Raw genomic sequence first — 18331 nt, forward strand, 5'->3', positions numbered from 1 at the left:
TTTTGTTTGAGCTCGTGGTTTAAAGAGACACAGTCTGGCATGGCCTGGGGCCTTTTCCTTGGAGGGTTACCGTGTAAATTATTACATCTTAGTGGATCAGACAGCAGCATAAATGGGGCTAGGCTGTCCCCAATTGCAGTGTGCCTACAGTGGTCTGTGTCTACCGCCCAGGCCCTGTTTCTCACAGTTTCTAGAATCTTCCAAAACAGCACCACCAGCTAGGAACAAAGTGTTCAGATACGTGAGCCTGTGGGGACGGTTCACATTCAGACCATAACAGCTTGGCCTTTGAGATCATTCACAGAGGGTCACTGATGAGAAACTCAGGGTTTGTTCTAGAGAGAACATTATGCTGCTGTTTATTGCATGAGCTTTTTGTAACTTTTTTTCTCTTTTTCCTTTGAACTTTGGGAATTGCGTGAATCACTTATGTGGGAGAGTTTTTGGTGGAAGAGATGGTATTAAACTGTTAAAATATACTCTCTAGCCACCCAACACTGCTTCTTTATTCGTTAATTTATTTCACACTTGAGATGAGCCACCTAGCAGCCCTGTCCTATCACATCTCACAGAGAAGCAAATTTAGGAATGAGTTTCCATTTCTGGAACTTTCCATAAGAGAACCTTCACAAGTTAATGTTGCACCCCACCTGACCTTGGAGAGCTACAGCCAGAGGTCACATGGGAGAAGTTTTATTAGCAACCAGTGAAGTTCGGGCAGATTTGAAAAACAAGAAGAAAGAAAGAAAAGTGCAGAACTGAAAGACTGAAAGAGGCGCATTTCACTTCAGTGTGGTTTGACAATGGAAAGCCCCTTCTGCAGTCATGAGGTCGGTTATACAGAATGGCCAATCATTCATCCTTGTCCATGACAGGCTTCCTGTCTACTTGCGGTTTGAGTCATTTTCTTTTTAAGGAAGATATGGAGGTGGGACAGACCTCTGAGTTCAGGAAAACACATTTGGGCACTCTTTCGGAAAGGATCGTGCAGACCTGATCTGCAGTCTCTCTGTGAGTGATGTGTATATCACTGCGTAAGAGAGGAATTGTGCTCTGTGAGTCCAGAGCATCTTAGCTGCCCACTGCAGTCAGAGTGAGGATTGCTTGTGTTAGATTGCCCTATCGCCATCGGATAACGGACAAATAGCAGTAGTCTGAGGACAGTAGAAGGATGGGTGAGCCCTACACATGAAGAGCCTAGCTGCATGCTAAAGACAAATTTGGCTTTAGGTGTAAGCCTCAAGGTCCTGTTAAGTGTCCAGTCAGTAGTAAAGACCTCCAGTTTAAAAAGAAAAATAAGAAACTCTTAGAACCCAGACAAAGGACTTTTAAGAAATCATTTTATAATAATTAGTATTCCTTTCAAAAAAATCTTATTAGCCAAAAAATATGTTAAGAAGCATCATAATCCCTTAGGAAATAAGTCCGTCTAGCAATTCAGCCTGACAATGAAAAAATGCTGTTACTCAGTTTGCATAAATACAAAAGTTACTTTAAAGCTACTTTAAGGGAGAAAGTTCTTGAATACTCCAGTATGCTCTGTCTTAAAATACCATACTCTCCAATTCCTTGCATACAAATGCAGAGGGGAATTGAAGACCAGTTTTAAGCCTCACTCTCCTGGCACTCTGGCACTCACATGACTTCCTCTGTGGAAGTCTCCTCGGCTTTGGTTTGGCATGTGGAAGGAGGCAGTGATGGCAGCATGGCCGCAGAACACGAAAAGAAGCATTCTCTTCTGAAGTCAGTGCATTTCTCTAACAAACAGTGCTGGCTAATAGGATACATCTGTAGGCTTTGAAAGTATTTGGCCTATACTCACTCATTCTGAAATGCAGGAAATAAAGAAATACTACATTGCCTGTATCTCAAAGAACAAACAGGGCTAATTAAATAATTGGTAAATAAGGAACACATAGCCCAACACATGTTTGAGATTACACACATGATCCTGGAGGGGAAAAAAAAAAACCATCAGAGCACTAATGCCACAAGAATGGGTCCAAGCACTAACTCAAGGACAGCCCCAGTCTTCAAGTTTCCTTGGCACAAAGTTGCAAGGCACTGCAGCTCTCTGAAACATGGCACCGATATCTGCAGAACTCTCTGGGCTCAGAAAGGCTGTCCCCGTGTCTCAGTTTCACGCGGTAATATTCCACCATGATTGTCAGCCATTGTCCTAAACCTCATAGAACCTCACAGTGTCTATGGCGTGAGGTACAAGCTCTAGAACTTCACAAGTCCTGCATTTCATTTCATGTCCATTCGCTGCGTCCTGAAGATGGACAGTGCTCACTTTGGTTGGGGATGGTTCATCCCTTGTCCTGCTGACACAACTGGCCACGCCCTCCTTTGGTTTGCTCCTTTGTTTCCTTTTGCTCTTCAGTGTCCAACTCTAGTTCTTCTGAGAGGCGTTTATGAAACTTTTAGTGACATAGCCATTCATGGTAAAATATTTCTCTGTGGCTCATGGCCCGCTCCTGTTCTGTCTAGCAAACAGTAGCACATTCCGGAGTCAGACCAGCCATTTCTGGATAGGAAGGGTCTCAGAAGCACCCTGGAATAAACGAGGTCAAGGGGGCACAGCATAGGTCGGTGAGGCCAATAGGACACATCACAGACCTCGGCTGGCTTGGCACCTGGGCAAGGTGGGAACTGACCAGGGACCTTTAGAAAGCTACATCTGAGTTTTATTGTTTCGTCCCTAAATACTCTTTCAATGCCAGGCAGCTGGCTTGTGTCAGAAGTGGTCCAGCCCAGATCACCTTGATCCAAGGAGGCACTCAGGGGAAGTTCCTAGACGCCAGATGCCGAAACAGAGATGTCTACAGAGTAGTGCGCCTTGCTGTCCTCCTCCTTCCTTCCTTCCCAAATAATCAGCTCTTGCTGATCAGGAGGGAGAGAACCTTCTGCTGTAGGATAGGTCAGTGAGGTTCCCCAAGCCTGACCGCCATTCTGCAATCTGCAGATTCCACTCAGAGTCTCCGTCTGAATCCATCAGCCACACGCTCTTTGAGATTTGGGACCACAAACCTTCCCCATCCCTCACAGGGAATTGGGCCTATAACAACATAATGTTTTACAATGCCCACTATTGTTTTATTAGTCTTTAAGTGCAGAAGAAAGATGCTATTTCCCATGTTTTTAAACCTCAAACCAAGTAGTGTTGAAGGAACAGGCCAGTCAGTGTGATTTAATGCCCCATATGTTAAAGATTACTCTGAAATATCTATCTGGTTCATGAATTAATCTGGCTTACAACTTTCACTCCCCCTGACGTGTTTGTGTGACATAAAGCATGTTGGGATGTGGCTTTCTAGTAGAAACGTCGTCCTTTTTCCCTAGAGAGCTCGGTTTCATAGTAATTCTTTTTTATTATTATTAAGCTAATCACACACTATCCAGCCTGTGTTTTATGAGGATCTCGAGCCTTCAGATGAACTTGGGTGATGACCAGGCATGGACTGAAGAGTAAAGATTCACTTTATCCAGCTTCCGGTCTGCAAGGACCACCAATGGAGAGCAATAAATGGGTTTGATTCAAGCCTCTCCCCCATTTCCTGCACCCCATTTCCTGTCAGGAGGTCCACCTTCCCCCATGTATGCCTGGAGCCCTTCCCACACAGAGTTAGTACATCACGCCCCATGTCGGGGAGTCTTCAGAAAGAGTCTTGGAGGAGCATTGGCAACGTTCCATTTAAAGTCATCTTTGTGGACAAACTCAGGACGTTGCCATGCCTCTCAGGGTCACTGAACACACTTCAGAAGAGCCTCGTCTTAAGGCAGTGCTTGTCTGGAGAACACACCGACTTGTACTTCCCCCGTCCTTTGATGTCCTCTCTTCCCTGCCGCAAGTTACGGGTGTGCAGTAAAGGGGAAACATATTTTCCAGATTCTGGTTTTCAGAGCTGATCCCCAGACACCACTTGTCCTGGTATTCTGTTTGGGGTGTGTTGCGATGGGAATCACCATTTTCCCCAAAGCGGACACTCATGGAGGGTGGTCCAACACTGAGCACAGGATATGAAACCTTCGTGTGTGTTTCATCTCGCCAACAACAGCACCTGTGTTTGAGCCCTCCCAACAATACTTGCGTGGCTAGCAGTTATCAAACGCTCCTCCAAAATTACAGAGCTTTTCATAATTGCTCATCTCGCATTCATATTTATGTTATGCCTCTACTTACAGGCTATTTTGTGTGTGTGTGTTTTCCTCTGTTTTGATTTTGGACTTTCTTTGTGTGTGTGTGTGTGTTTCGGTGGGGTTGTTTTTTGGTTTTTGGGTTTTTGTTTTGTTTTGTTTTGTTTTGTTTTTTCTGTTGAGCAAAAGAAATCGATTAGAACCCAAGTAAAATAAACTAGCACACATAAAGACAACAGGTTTCAAATTTGTTTCTATGACATGAACATCAGTGATTCCTAACAATATACATGGACAAAACCCAGGTACTAAAATAGTAATGAAGTCCTAATATACTGGAGCCTGAAAGGTGGATTTGATATGTGTTTTGCTAAGCGTGACCCACTTTCCAGTACCAAAACCAAATATTAAACCATTTGAGAATTAAAAACATATCTCCTTTCTAATGCCGTGCGTCCGTTTGTATATTGGTCACACAAACAGAGAGAGACATCTTTAAGAGATGACCAATCTTGTGTTGAAAATGTGTCCCCTCCGTGTTTCCTGGAACTGAACAAAAGATATGCCCAAGTGAAAGAGTAGACTGGCCCCAGCAAACTGCTTTGAAATGTACGCCTTTGGGTTGGGCTGTTCAGCTCTTGCAAGGTAAAATGGCTTTGAGTTTAAAAAAAAGTCTGTTCTTATCAGTGGCTTACATGAATAGCCTTTGTAGTTTTCTGAAACATTTTTATGACCAGATGAGGTAAGGACTTGATTCTATTTTCAATTCAGCTTCCTAGGTCTTAATATCTCTTTGTATAAAGAAGACACTAATAGCTTAGTTTAAAAGGCTCAATGCTTTAAAACAAAAACAAAAAAACAATCGCACTGGGGCTGGAGAGTTGGCTCAGCATTGAGCCCTTCTTGTTCTTGTGAAGACCCAGATTCAGTTCTCAGACCCTATACGATGGCTCACAGCCATTTGCAACTCCAGTCCCAGGAGACCCAGAGCTTCCCGGGTATCGGGCACACATGTGGTACACACGCACACCATAGAGACAGAAGACTCAGACACGTCAAATAGTAAAATAAACAGGTCTAAAAACTTTGTTAAATCACACTAAAATATCCTTTCTTTAAAAAGTATGATTTTTTACGCTATGCATAATTTACTTTGTGGATATTCTTAAAATGCGTTCGGTGGTTTTGTGGGTCTTCCTGATTTGTATCTTGAAATTGGATGGTTGCAGTGATCGATTTTAATTTACAATTTCCATTTTCAAATTGTTCAAAAGAAGAGTCAGTCTCCTGAAAGCTACGACTGTGGGTGATCTCTTTTAATTGATAAGCTTTTGTTCTTTTTGTTTGGATCCTTGGTCAGTAACTGTGGGTTTGTTTTCTTTTTAACCAGCGTTTCTCTGAACATTCGCTTGGTGAAGATCCGTGTAAGAGTCAGGCACACAGCATGGATTCTTTTAACTGCAGTCGCCACTTAAGCATAAAGTAATGAACAGATGATATTGCTTGATAGGAAAACAAGAGTTGCTCCCACAGAGAGGGGGAAACACGTTGATAGGACGATAGGATGCTCTGTATCCGCTGAAAATCATCACAGTCCTTTTAGAACCATCTTCAGTTGTTTCTAAAACCCTTTAATATAGAAATTCCCATTTTCATACTGGAAAGAATTTCAGGGGTTTTTCTTTTTTGTCTTAAATATTTAATGCACTTGATACCTTCCTAAGGTGCTCTCTCTTATGTATCTAAGTCTAATGCCAGATACACATTCTGAGAATTTGTCCATACCTGTAATCTAGTGTGTTCAGATAACTTATGTACACCATTCATTAGTAACAGGGGAAAGAAGAGGTTTGTTTCTCTGAAGGTAATCGTGTTTGCTTTGGGACACAGGTGGCCCTCTTCAGTGTTCCAGGAATGAGCAAATGAGTTGGAGGGGGTAGGCTCAGTTGTCAAGAAAGCCTATAGAAGAGCTTATTGAACCGATACACCCAGCATGCAAATCTATGACAGTAACAATCATACCTAAGCTACAGTAAGCAGAGACCCAGAAATGAAGGCAGGACCCAGAGAAACTGTGGATCTGACGTCTGGAGTGTCATGCCCCACCGCATCCTTGAGTGTGAAAGGAGATGATACAGGTCACTTAGCTAAAAGGGTCCCCTGTTCAAGAAACAGACTGAGGGATTTCACTGTCTTTATAGCGTATGGTGAAACTTGGCTTGAATTCATGGATTGACTCCATGTCTCCTTTTCTATTCCAGTCAACAGTGAAAAGCAACTCCCATAGCACATTAATAGACTACCCTTAAGTCTGTATGTTAGTGTCGAGGTGATTGGTAAGGGCAAAACTCCCCAAGTCCAGTCAATGTCTCAATGAACAGCTCTCAACACCACCCGGTCCATTTTCACTAAATAGTTGAATGGCTCCTTATCCTCAGCAAAGGAGTTGGCTGTGTTATACGCTGGAACATATGTGTTATTATTAACGACACCTTTCATTCATATATGGAAAGGGGATACATAGAATAATAAAAACATTCTTTCTCTCATTAGCAAGACCACTGTGTGGCACTGAGATACAAGCCCCCGTTTCCTGTCTATCAACTTTTTCTTTCTTTGACACTAGGTATAAGTTATTCGTGAAGATAATTCAATTATATATAAAGATACATTGATCTTTGAAGACTTTTAAGGTCCTGTAAGTGTCACACCTCTCTTAATGATGATGACCACCAGGGCTGGCTTGGTACCTGTCACCAGTAACTTCTCGTCAGCAACATGGGGGTGGGGGACGTAATGGCAGAGGAAACACTTTTTCTTCAAACCAAGGTGTCAGGTTTATATTTTATCTGCAAAAAAAAAAAAAAGTAACATGAATATATTTGACATCTACCTCAGCAAACAAATTAATGCTAATTAAAGATTAATGTGTTGTAATTAGCATTAAAAATGCAATTAAATTGTGAGTAAATGGACCAAGAATAGAAAACTGTTAGACGTCTCCCTGCCTGGTTTTCATATTCTGTCTTTTGTTTTTGCAGCAAACAGAGGAACTGGGGCAGCAGGCAGCTCCCAGACTGGAGACGCTCTGGGGAAAGCCCTGGCTTCGGTGAGGAAATATTGACTTTGGACTTCCGTGGGCACGGCTCCTAGCAGGGTGAACTTTAATCAGAAGTGGACATATGGAATTTTAGAAAATAAATGCAAATAGCTTTGATTGGGGGGAGGGGGTGGGGGTAAGAATCACTGAGACTTTTCCAGGGAAAGCCATTTTACCTCCTTCGGCTAGCCTTTTTTATCTTCCTGTCTCCCTGGTGCTTAGCCACCTTCAGTGAGGGCCTGGGGATACCCTCTGGGCCTCTGGGCTCATAGAGTTTTCAACATGAGTTTCTATGAGTTTTTCATCTCTAAAGTGTGATAGATGCCCGTTGGCTAGCTAAGACCCACTCTTCAAGAGTCAGTTACAAGACGTTTTGGAAAAGCTACTTGGAGAAAGAAATGACAACCACTGAGGTTCATGAAGGACTTGTCACTTCATTGGCACCTGAGGGACTTAAATTCTTCGCTCTGTCCACCCACCCACTGCCTGCAAGCTGGGGTTGAATCATTCCCGAGTGCTCCCTAGGGACAAGTCAGTCCCTTGCAACGCCGTCAATCATTTATAATTTTAAGAGGAAATTTGTTCTCCTCAGATTCGTGTCTTTGGTTGCCTTTACCCTCCCATGGTGGACATAAAATAAGGCCAACTAACACCAGCCTTGAGTTCTAAGGGAAAGTACTTATTTACCCTGGGCTTTCCTGTGTCCTGCTCTCCAGTGCCCTAATTAGAGTAGACACAATGCTGCCCAGCCCCTTGTTTTTGTGGAGGAAGAAAGGAAAATTAGAAAGCAGTACGTCTGGTTTGCCCAGAGCCACCCAGCCAGTTAGGGTGGGAAAGGGATTGGACTTGAAGCTGGCTGAGCCCGGTTCTTTTTCCCACTGCCATGCACCACCAGAGTGATTCTTTTGAAACTCTTGAAGTGACTGTTGCATTCTCCCTTTTGGAACGTTGGCAGGACAGTTGGACGTTGCATGCATTTTGTGGTTCTCGGGTTTTTAAGGATGAACTGCATGATGCTTTTTGTTGTTTAAAAACTGTTTATTCAAAAATCAATGAGAGTCTCTTTTCCTCTCCACTGTTTCAAGATCTATTCTCCTGATCACACGAACAACAGCTTCTCCTCCAACCCTTCAACTCCTGTTGGCTCCCCTCCTTCACTCTCAGGTACTGTGTTCTGAACTCTATTTCACAGCCATAACAGGTGACAGAAAACACCTTCTGTACATCCAGAGCCTATAGAGATCTCGAAACATAGCCTGCTCACAGGAAAACAGAGTGGGTGGATAACAGATTTTAATCTGAGGGCGCATTTGTACCCAGTTTTTTAAAAAGTGGATGAAAAGCCATTCCTTGAACTCTTTTTAGTTATACAGATGTTCAACAGCCAGATTATATATTCCAATAAGATTTCTCAAAAAACAGTAGATGTAGCCATGAATATCTAATACTAAGTTACTAAATATAGGCTATGTAAATGAATCCCTTCCCTCAAGACATTTGAGCCTTCTTCCCTACATTGAAATATTTAGAGGAAAGCACAGTTTTGTATATGAATTTTTCTGTAACTGTCTGAAGTAAGAGGGATGTTTGTCTTTAAAATTAATAAATTACTATGATGTATGGCTTCTAATCACATGACTATAAGCGGTACAGTTATAGAGTAAATCATTTTACTTTTCCAAGGTACACTTGAGTGACCTACTTTCCCTCTTTGGTCACATGACCTTGTTCCGTGCATCAGTTCCTTGGAAAGAAGGGAAAGTGGCTCCCATACGAAACTGTCACGTGTACCTAACCTCACTGGGATTTAGAACAGATTTGCTCTGCCTAAGCGTTGTCTCCTTGAGTCCTGCTCTGTTCGTCCCCTGTGTGCAGCCCTCACAGGCCTCCCTGTAAGCCGATGAGTTCCCTCGTAGAAAGCAAGGGGTTTCAAAGTGCGAGGCTCAGAAACAATGGCGGCAGCCCAGATGGGATTATAGCCTCTCTGGTGTAGGAAGCTCAGAGAGCAGGCCAGTGAGAGGACCACCCGGGTCCTGAAGTCGGTCTGTTCTGGGTGACCATACTGTACCCGGGAAGAAGCAGGGGGTTTAAGACGGTAACAGAATACCACCACCACCACCCGCCCTCCGCCCCCTCAGCCATCGCGCAAATGGAAAAGAAAGCTCAGGATTGTGCTCTTCTGTCTTGGCGCCAGAGTCTTAGGCTCTGAAAAGAAAAAAAAAAAAGTCATCTCAAATATCAGGCTCCCAATCCAGGGGAGGATTGAGCACAAAGGACCCGAGACAATAACGGGAGGGGAGGATGGAAGCAGGTGGAACGCCACGTTCACCACTTCAAACAAAGCGGCTACTTCCGTGCTCTGCAAGTGTGGGAACAACCACTGTCCGACGTCCTGGTTCTGTGCACAAGTGTACCGAAGTGAGGGAGGGCTGGGTGATTTGCCAAGGCTGTGCCAGTTACAACCAGAGACATTGAGTGCTCGGGAACCTGGTGCGCATGCTCCTGGTGCTGCGCTGTACGTAAGGTTAGGGAGGTGCATGCAGAAACCCACCACAGGGCCTCAGGCTCTGCAACCTGCTGTAGGTAGAAGGCGCCCAAAGCAAGCACAGGGGAGCCACTTTTTTGAGTCCTCGTGATGCGTTTTGAAAGACCACATGTTAGAAAGAAAGAACTTTTATGAAGATATAAACAAGGGGACAGATTGCTATTTTCACACCAGCGGCTCTGTCCAAATTCTGTCAAGAAAAGTAATTAAACAAAATATCCTATTTTTGTTTAGCATAAAAATACACAGGCATACCCAGAAAAGACAAGAAGAATGGATTTGAAACGTGCCAGCAGCACCAGGGCAGAGGATCTTGAGAGAGCACAGTTATTTGTTTTTATTGAATTAGAGTCTTTATTCGTTTTCTATAGTGGGTATTAATGCTACAATTGTTTCCAATTTAAAAGTGATTTTTATTTTATAGGTTGGATATAGGGAGTATGTTCTGAAAGGATCTTTGGACCAAACTCTGTAGATCTTACTGTTAGGGAGTGTTGTGTCTTTTGCTTTAGTGAAGTGCTGTGAACTAACCTTATTTGCTCCAGAAGTGTCTGAGGGGATCCATGTAAGAGTGTGAACAGAGCATGTGCTTAGCACGGAACCTGATCCCCAATCTCTAAGATAAATAATAAATAAATACATGTTTAAAGGTTTATCTCATCCCACAGACATTTCTAAAACAAGAGTAAAGTTCTCCGGTATCAACATGGGAGTTTTGGTTGAACACGTGTAAAGACCTGGCCCTCCCCCCATCTCCTTCAGACTCTTGAAAGCACCACAACTTTCCAATCTCCAGTGACAGATATCTCCCAAAGGAGTCCTGCTAGCTGAAACTTAGACCCAATAAATATTCCTTTTTATAGAGCAGTCCCAGGACACTGAGAGCCAGCTTATGAAAAGACTACATGTTTTACCTTTAAAAGATGTCCCTGGGCCTCCAGATTTTCATCTGGGAAGATAAGTGTATTTATCATGTTGACTGACAGAAATCAACATGGCTTCTCTTTCGGTATGGGCGGGTTTAAGTGCGCTCAGCCCTAATTGTATTTCTTCTTTCATCAGCAGGCACAGCTGTTTGGTCTCGAAACGGAGGACAGGCCTCGTCATCTCCCAATTACGAAGGACCCTTGCACTCCTTGGTATGTCGCCTCTCCAATCTGACACTTCCTGACCAGGCTTTCCTTTCTCCTGTGGCCCTGTGGTGTTTATTTTCAAGGAGCGCTACTCGAAGTCATCACTAGGACCACCAGCTTGTCAGAGCCGGTGCCTTTAGGCTGCTCATCTCTGTTTGGAGATGGTGACCTAAATGCACCTGGAATGGAGGGCCAGGGCTCCAGATACCTAGGGCCTGATAAGAGACAAAGAATCATCCTGGGAGCTTAGCGTAGCTCTCTCCTCCCGACTTCTTTGGGAAACAGTCCAGAGCATTGGGTACGCAAGTGTGATTGGGACACTCAAAGTTGCTGTCCTCCTCCTTCCTGCCTACCAGGCAGGTATCAGTAGGCCATCTCCTCCTCACCTCAAGCAAGAGGCTTACCGTTTATGTCCCCGTCTGCCGTGGCTCTTGTAGGAAGGAATCCAGCCATTTGACTTGTAAGGAAGTGACTACTCTTCCACGGGAAATAGCTGAACAGTTCCATGGGCCTAATTCATGTTCTAAATACTCACAGGATGATTCAAAGTCTGGCACTTTTATCATCCTCAGCTTAGGGTGGGTGGGGCAAGAATTATGCAAGAAACAGACAGCCCTGCACAGCGCAGGTTCTGTGTGTGCACCCATGAGTCAAAAGTGGTGGGGAGCCCAGTGCGGCCTCACGATCCAGTTTTCTGCTCTTCTTGCACATGCTGAGAAGAAACGCTGAAGAACACAAGCGTTTCCCTATCTCCACCCAGGCGAGCCTGTCTGTGACTTAGGGGCTACAGTCTTCCTTCTCGACTTACCCATTAAATAAAGGGAAATCTGCAGATGAAAGTGGAGAGACGAGTGCCTTCCTTCCTCGTGCTCTTCCTTCACGAGCTGGATCGTCTAGCCGTGCATTTTAGCCAAAAAAGTCAACAGCCCAGAGAACAAACCTGCCTACCGCCCAGCTCTTTTCATCTATAGGCTCCATCCAGATAGCTCAGTTGTTCTAAGCATTCAGGCTGCTCTCCATACCCTAGCCATCAAAACCAGGCTGTAGAACTGGAGAGGTCGGTACACAGCTATGGACCACAGCTTAGATCCCTCACACTTTCTGAACACTCACAGGGATTCCTAAATAGAGATCTCTCTCCCTCCACCAGGGAACTGTTAACCAGAAGTACACCAATCCCATAGAGGGTTTCTTTTCATGCTTACATTGACCCAACTATCTGCCTTTATCCTGTCTTGTATACCTTAAAAATTGCAGACTCAGAGAAAGTCAGGTTTCTTCAGTCAAGTAAGTAGCAGAGCTAGGAGGCTGGGGGATGTCATACAACTTCCAAGCCCACCAAAAGTCAGAATGTTCTGTACCATAGACTAACTCCATTAGACACACATTCTTCCGGTTAGTATAGAATAATTAGAAATTGCTTCTCTCGTGCAGTAGAACTGGTACATCTGTTTATACGGTGCATTGGAAACCAAAGAAGAACAGAGCTAGCTCTAGTAACAGCACTAGAGTGAAAATGAGAGAGAGAGAGAGAGAGAGAAGGAGGGAGGGAGGGAGGGAGTGAGGGAGGGAGGGAGGGAGGGAGGGAGGAAACAGAAAAGAGAAGATAGGTTCCAACCCTGACTACTACCTTTTGGTTCTAAGACACAGAGTAATTAATTCACTTAATTTTTGAGCTTCATTTTTCATGCCTATAAGGAAGGAGCACTCCTGTCCTGTCTATGAATACATGTTTAATGCGCATTGATGAGGTCGTGTATTTTAATGTGTGCACTGGCAAGCAATAATTGATGTATATTAATCACCGTAAAAAATGAAGACAAAACTGTGTGTTCTTCCTTCACTGTTACCTATCGCATAGGCCTTATATAGTTGATGAAAACTAGGAGCCTCATGTCTAAAATTGGGGTGGGGGGGATGACTGGCTTTTAATTGCATGAGGAAATGATTTCCCTTCCACTGTATGGCCTTTGAAATCAACTCTGGGTCCTGGGTAGATGCTGATCTTAAATCTTTATTTTTTTTTTTTTTTAGCCTTGTGCTTTCATAGCACGTTGAGTGACAGAATTTTTAAGGTATTTTTGCTGTAACAATTTCTGAGCCCCTTCCCGACATGTATACACGAAGGTTGATATTGCTAATGGATAAAAAGTAGGGAGGGACAAGTGGGTTTAAAGTCCCTTAAACCTTTACCTTTCTCTGACTTGAAGAAAATTTAATTCAAAAACCAAAAATAGATTGTCTTTCCACTACTAATATTTCAGACCTTCAGTCAGTGCTTGCCAAAATGTTCCTCAAATTCAATGCATGTTTTCCTCTGTTAACATACATCTCAGTTCTCTTTCAATCTAATGGAGTCCAGTATACATATGAACATAATAATGCCCTCAAAGAATTATTGAATTTACTTTGTTCATAAAAAAAAAATCACACTGTAACTTTAACATTAACATTTTCCACCAGCTTTTTTAGGAAGAACATTATTTATTTTTATTAATGTTCTAAAGAAACAGACTTTATTGGAAGCGTATATTCCGAAACCCAAGCTGGTCTGTAGCAGCTCAGGATTCTGCTTGTGTAACCTGTGCGTGCATTTCAGACTAAATCAGATCTCACTTCACTTGCCAACCAACAGCAGAGCCGAATTGAAGACCGTTTAGAAAGACTGGACGACGCGATTCATGTTCTCCGGAACCACGCGGTGGGCCCATCCACAGCTGTGCCCGGTGGCCATGGGGACATGCATGGGATCATCGGACCCTCTCACAATGGAGCAATGGGCAGTCTGGGCTCAGGATATGGAACTGGCCTTCTCTCAGCCAACAGACATTCACTCATGGTAAGTGACTCTATTTTTGTAGAGTTAGAATGTAAATACCGTTTTTTTTAAGAATCCCTTCCTTTATTAGAGCAATCATTCACTATATGGATACTTTCTTATTGACAGTGTACAATGCAGTGTGTTTTAGGATGTGCACAGGATCGTGTGACCACCACGACGTCTCATTCTAGAATAGTTTTGCCTCTTGTACCAAGAAAGAGAACACCACACAACCATCAGTTATTTGCCCCCCCTTCTCGTACCCACCCCACACCCGTCACCAAGTTACTTCCTGTCCCTGTAGATTCTGGACATTTCGTTGAAATGGAATTAAACTATCCCTTGGCCTTTTTTGATTATCTTCTTTTACTTTATCTTTTTTAAGGTTTATCTGTTTTACCATATAACATGGTTTCGTTGGGTTTTTTTTGTTTGTTTGTTTTTTGTTTTTTGTTTTTTGTTTTTGCCATTCCATAAAGCAGGATACATTTCCCACTTACCAGCTGACAGATCCTATGGCTACCTTCCCTCTTTGACACGTGCAAACAAGCAAACACTCCTGTGAGCATCCATGCACAAGATTCCGTGTGGGCATGTGTTCTCATCCCACACAGGGATTAGTAAATTGCTAGGTCGATGTTCATAATCTCAGTTATCCATCTTGACAACTTCGATCAAAACCCACAACTCCAGCTCATGCTACATCAGTGGCATTCCAAATATGGCGGTGGTCTGGTTTGTCTTTAAGAAACTAAAATAATGCCTTTCGGTCTCGGGGTTGGAGGCTAGAAATCAGTTGTGTTATTTGCCTTTTGTGGGAGTCAGAGACCGTTTATTAGAAAAATATGAAGAGATAACCATTAGCTGACAATGATGTAAGTTTCACTTTATGGCTGACTTCTGAGTAGTTCTGCCCCTTGCGCATACCTGGTGACAAGCATCCTATTGCCCTGCTTGTCCCATGTCCGGCTTCCAGACTGCTTGGGTATAAGTCCACTCTCCATTCTCAGTGCAGCTTCTCTCACTTGGGGATGTTTCCGAAAGGAAGTGCAAAGTAACTGTGAAGTCTTGTGCAACTTTTCAAGCTCTTGCTCAACAGTCTTTTCTTGGGGGAGATAGAGGGTATCCTTCTTCAATTTCTCTTAATTAAAAGACTAAGATGCAGAGTGCCTCCATGCACAGTGTAACACTGAAACCTGCAACCGATTAGAAACCAAAAAAAAAAAAAAAATTCGCATTTATAAATAGAAGCGATGAACTCACTTCTAAAACGTGGAAAGATATTTTTGAATGCCAATGCTAAATCTTTTTTTTTCTCCTTACTTTTTTCTTTATCTTGACCTCTACCCTAAAAATCCATCACTGAGTAAAAATTGTTTGAATGTTCATTGGCAGTCGCTAAAGAGCTTACATAGGGAAAGTCTAGATTTTAATTTAGCCTGGCCTCAGGTAATGTGTTAAACACTAGGGATGCATTTAATGTGAGGTTTTCGTTTGTACAGCTTTCTTCTTTTTTTCCCCTCCCCTGACTGCAGTGTTTAAACAACACTGCTTTTAATTAAGAAATCTGGCTTTATTAAAACCCAGATCTGCGCCCTATAACCAGTTATGGATATCTGCTCTCAATCAAGAGAAAAATAGACTAATTTCTGAAGCCGCGTTTCACTTTGCATATGTTAAGCCGGATGCGGCACGCACCCAAGACATTGATGTAAAAACTGTCTTTCCCATAAATATGTAGTTTGTTCTTAAATACCAGATGGAGGCTACGCATGTCTCTAACGTAGTAAACCGCACATCGATGCTCTTCGGAATTATTTGACCTTTGGTTTGCCTCTCTGAGTCTGATTCTGAGATGGGACAAGGGGAAAGGGAAAAGAAAAAGAGAGAAAAAAAACCACTAGAATTACTTTTAGACAGGGGAAGGTGAACTGACCCCAATGGGAAGTAAAGAGAGACTAGAACTGAACAATTTTTAAAGAGGCAAACGATTGGCCAATATTACAGACACCTCTTGGATATAGTTGCTGGGGTTCTGTATAGAAGACACCAAGTTGCCAGCTCTCCTGACTTAACAAAAGTTCCCTCTCACTCTAAGGAGGGACTGTGGAACCAGCTAGATCCTGGCCTAACTCCAGAGATGTGGGTGTCAACAGCCTAAGCCCTTTGACTCCAATAGAAGACTTATCACCTTCTTCGCTTTCTAGAAACCATGCAGCATGTCCCTAAAAATCCAAGCTCATCACGTGCATAAGAGATTGGATTGGCAAATCTTTTCTCGACGCAAACCAAAACCTAAGAACAAAGGAAATATTTTATTTTTAAATTTAGTCAGTGTGAAGTTAGCCTCTGACCATTTGACACATTCCACAATTGAAGAAAAAAAAAGTTTTGAGAGGAAGCAAAAAAAAAAAAAAAGAAAAAAAGAAAAGAAAAATCCCCTCGACCCCTAACAACAACAACAAAAGTTCAAGGAGGATGCTTGCTGGTAATGTTTTCCACATTTGAATGTTAACACATGAAACAGGCTTTCAAACCTTAGCCAGCTGCAGGAAATAAAGTAGCGGTGGGAGGTATGTACAGGAAGCAGGGCAGGAAGGGCTGGAGAGAGACTGGCTCTCAGCTCCACACCTTTCTCTGTTGTTCTGGAGTGGAACTGAGGTGCAGAAACTTGAGACTCATCCCAAGGCTGGTTTTGTCTTGAGCAAATCTCCTAATTCTGCCTCATGATTCCTCCTGATTAAAGAACAGACAGCTCTAGCTGGTCTTGACTTCCTTGGTCCTCTTTCTTCCTCCCACCCCACCTCCCCCCCGCCTCCTGAATATCAAAACAAAATGGCCTGAGGCATTGGGAGATCATGGAAGCTTTCCTTTCCCCAGCAGCCTGACTGGTGGGGAGCACTGCGGTCTTGCCCCAGCCAGTGTGTTATCTCCTGCACTTGCCCACATACTGCCCTTAGCTTTGAGTCACAAGATATCTCTCTTGGTCTTTGGTAATTTACTAATTATTAATAATATGAAAGGGATTTCCCCCCTACACACGCTTGAATATGGCTTATACCACTGGAGCAAGCAGCAGATATGCGGGGCTTTCTAGATAGCATGTCTAGATATTTGTCTGCTTTTCCTTTCTCAGAAACTTTGAAGGAATTTCCATTGTCTGTAAGAATAGCTTCTTCATCAGTCAAGACCCTTGGTTCTTTACCAATAATAGCCTTGCATCTTGCCATTCCACTATGCAAAGGTTTTCCAGCCAGGCCAGTGTATGTGCATTACCAGAACCGGCCCCACCAAGTACTTCGTTTGCATATGTCCTAAGTTCATCCGCCCTGTCCACTTCTCTCTTCTCACCCATTGTCAAAGTTCTGACAAACCCTTCCTCTTCCAGGAAGCCATCCGTCGCTGCTTCTGTTTGTAACAGTCATTTTCTGCACCCCAGCATCTCCCTCACATAGCACAGTGACTCATAACACTTCCAGGTAGTTATCTTACCCGGCTTCACATAGCTGTGCGTCCTTTATAGGTGCCCCTTCACTGGTCCTGGCTGCTGTGTATGGTGCTTGAGTGCCACCTTTTATATGTGCTCTCCCTCCCAGGGAGTAGACTAACTTGGCCCCTCTGGTCTAGGCTCTGGTCACAGCATCTCAGGTGGCCTTCCTAAAAGTTCAGTGAGGGGCAGGCACCATGTTGGCTGTCGGGGTTGTTGATTCGAGCCTCACGAATCCAAACAAGATGAGTCCTGTGGCTACATTTAAGCCTGGAAACCTTACTCCAAGCTCCCTGTTCTGTTTTACTGCCACACCCCCTTCCTGTAAGTTGTAAACACACCTTTTCAGAACTCAGTTTTGGCGCAAAGAAGAAGTTGGTGACTCTTGTATCTTGATAAATGTTGCTTGGTAGAAGAAGGTTGTGTGTATTTTATGGTCTGGTTGACCAGAGCAACTTTCTTCTCTCCAGGGTGGGGAGGAGGATGCAGGTTTAGCATGCTCAGGGTAAAACATCCTTGTCAAAGTGCCTTCCTAAGTCACCATATACATGCCGAGTGGCCAAGAGTCGTAAGCTCTTCCCCCTTGAATCCCTAAGGATATAGTTTTAAGTCACCAAGTAATGTTTCATACCATAAGAGCCTCCTTCCCTGGCAAAGTCAAAACTCCGTGGATAGGAGAAAGAAACAGTTGGGTTTGTCTCTGACCTAGTTAGGAAATCTTAACTATGTCCACGCACATCTCACGGTTAATGCTGGCATTTAAATCTTCTGCTCTCCTGCAAACCGCTTTAGAAACAGCCTTCCAAAGCCAGTTCTCTTCCCTACTCATTGGCTATTCATACTCACAGATGAGGCCTGAAAGAACCCTTTCAAATGACCTCACATTGTCTCTTAATGGAACAAAAACAGACATCAAACATGTCTTCATGTGGCCCCGTGTGCGCCCCTGTAGGTTACCTGTAGACAGACTCAGCGATGCTGTATTTATTGTCCATGTGGTTCTCAGTTCCCTTTTTAGTAAATTCTGCTTGTTCATCTCAAGAACACTTAGCTGTGGTAACTGGTGTCGGGTACTGTGCTCGGTTATGGTCGCTGGTCTCAGGGG

General features: G+C 43.5%; 1 protein-coding gene across 37 annotated transcripts in view; it reads left to right on the forward strand.

The window, feature by feature from the left end:
- The window catches only part of Tcf4 (transcription factor 4), a 346347-nt gene that overhangs the window by 301154 nt on the left and 26862 nt on the right, over positions 1-18331 (forward strand). For 26 of the 37 annotated variants that reach the window (XM_063277625.1, XM_039097159.2, XM_039097169.2 and 23 more), the window contains 4 exons: positions 7182-7249; positions 8326-8404; positions 10848-10924; positions 13554-13757. In XM_063277625.1, coding sequence (XP_063133695.1) covers positions 7182-7249; positions 8326-8404; positions 10848-10924; positions 13554-13757 — 428 coding nt within the window. The remainder of the gene's footprint in view (positions 1-7181; positions 7250-8325; positions 8405-10847; positions 10925-13553; positions 13758-18331) is intronic. The other 11 variants (XM_063277624.1, XM_063277621.1, XM_063277616.1 and 8 more) reach the window with 3 other exon arrangements.

This window comes from Rattus norvegicus, chromosome 18 (genome assembly GCF_036323735.1).
Source record: "Rattus norvegicus strain BN/NHsdMcwi chromosome 18, GRCr8, whole genome shotgun sequence".
NCBI lineage: Eukaryota > Metazoa > Chordata > Mammalia > Rodentia > Muridae > Rattus > Rattus norvegicus.